Raw genomic sequence first — 795 nt, forward strand, 5'->3', positions numbered from 1 at the left:
TGTTTCTTTTAAATCTAATTATCTTTTCTTTTTCTATTTGCTGCTTTTATTTATTTGACTTTTCTAATTTGCCTATCTTTGCTTTTCTGCATTTGGCGGGCCGTGGGGTGTACGTACACCTCAGCGGTCTGCATGCATCATTTCAACCAAACACCGCCAACGAGCAGCAGCAGCAGCAGCAAAGCTGCAGCAGCAACTGCTGCTGCTGCTGCTGCCTGTTTCGTTGATTGGCTTTAGCGACTTACACTGCAATTCCCGTTGTCTTAGCTGCTGCTGCTGCAGCGCTGCAGCAGCAGGCCACTTTTGCTGCGTCGCTGCTGCTGCTGCCGCTGCTGCTGCTGCTCGCCACGCAGCGTCGCAGCTTCAGCATCTACGGCGCGCTGCCGCACTGTTGCTGCGGCTGCTGCTGCTGTTGCTGCTGCTGCTGCTTACAGTTTTCTTAGGCGACTGGCAGCTCTGCTGCTGCTGCTGCTGCAGTGTGGGGTCTGCGGGGTCCAGCTTGGCAATAGTGGAGAGGACCTGTGCTGCTGTCTGTACAGCCCAGAGCAGCAGCAGCAGCCTGGTTTGCTGCAGCGGCAGCAGCCGCAGCACAGCATGTTGGCTTAGAGTAGAATGCATGCTGCTGGCAGCAGCAGCACCCCAGAAGAAGCAAAGCCAGTAAACCCTAGCAGCAACGCTGCTGCTGCTGCTGCTGCGGCTGAGGCACAGCAGCGCCCCAGCAGCAGGCCACGCCCGCAGCAGCAGCAGCAGCAGCGGCCCCAGAATGAACGACGGCAGCAGCAGCAGCAGCAGCGG

The 795-nt window shown here is 57.6% G+C and overlaps 1 protein-coding gene across 1 annotated transcript in view; it reads right to left on the bottom strand.

Moving 5' to 3' along the window:
• Positions 1–363: 363 nt before the first annotated feature.
• The window catches only part of ETH_00039990 (uncharacterized protein), a gene marked incomplete at both ends in the record, with an annotated part of 1,471 nt that continues 1,039 nt past the window's right edge, over positions 364–795 (bottom strand). Inside the window, one exon of the mRNA XM_013373958.1 lies at positions 364–531. Coding sequence (XP_013229412.1) covers positions 364–531 — 168 coding nt within the window. The remainder of the gene's footprint in view (positions 532–795) is intronic.

This window comes from Eimeria tenella, genomic scaffold, assembly GCF_000499545.2.
Source record: "Eimeria tenella Houghton genomic scaffold, Eth_scaff1845, whole genome shotgun sequence".
Classification (NCBI taxonomy): Eukaryota; Apicomplexa; class Conoidasida; order Eucoccidiorida; family Eimeriidae; genus Eimeria; species Eimeria tenella.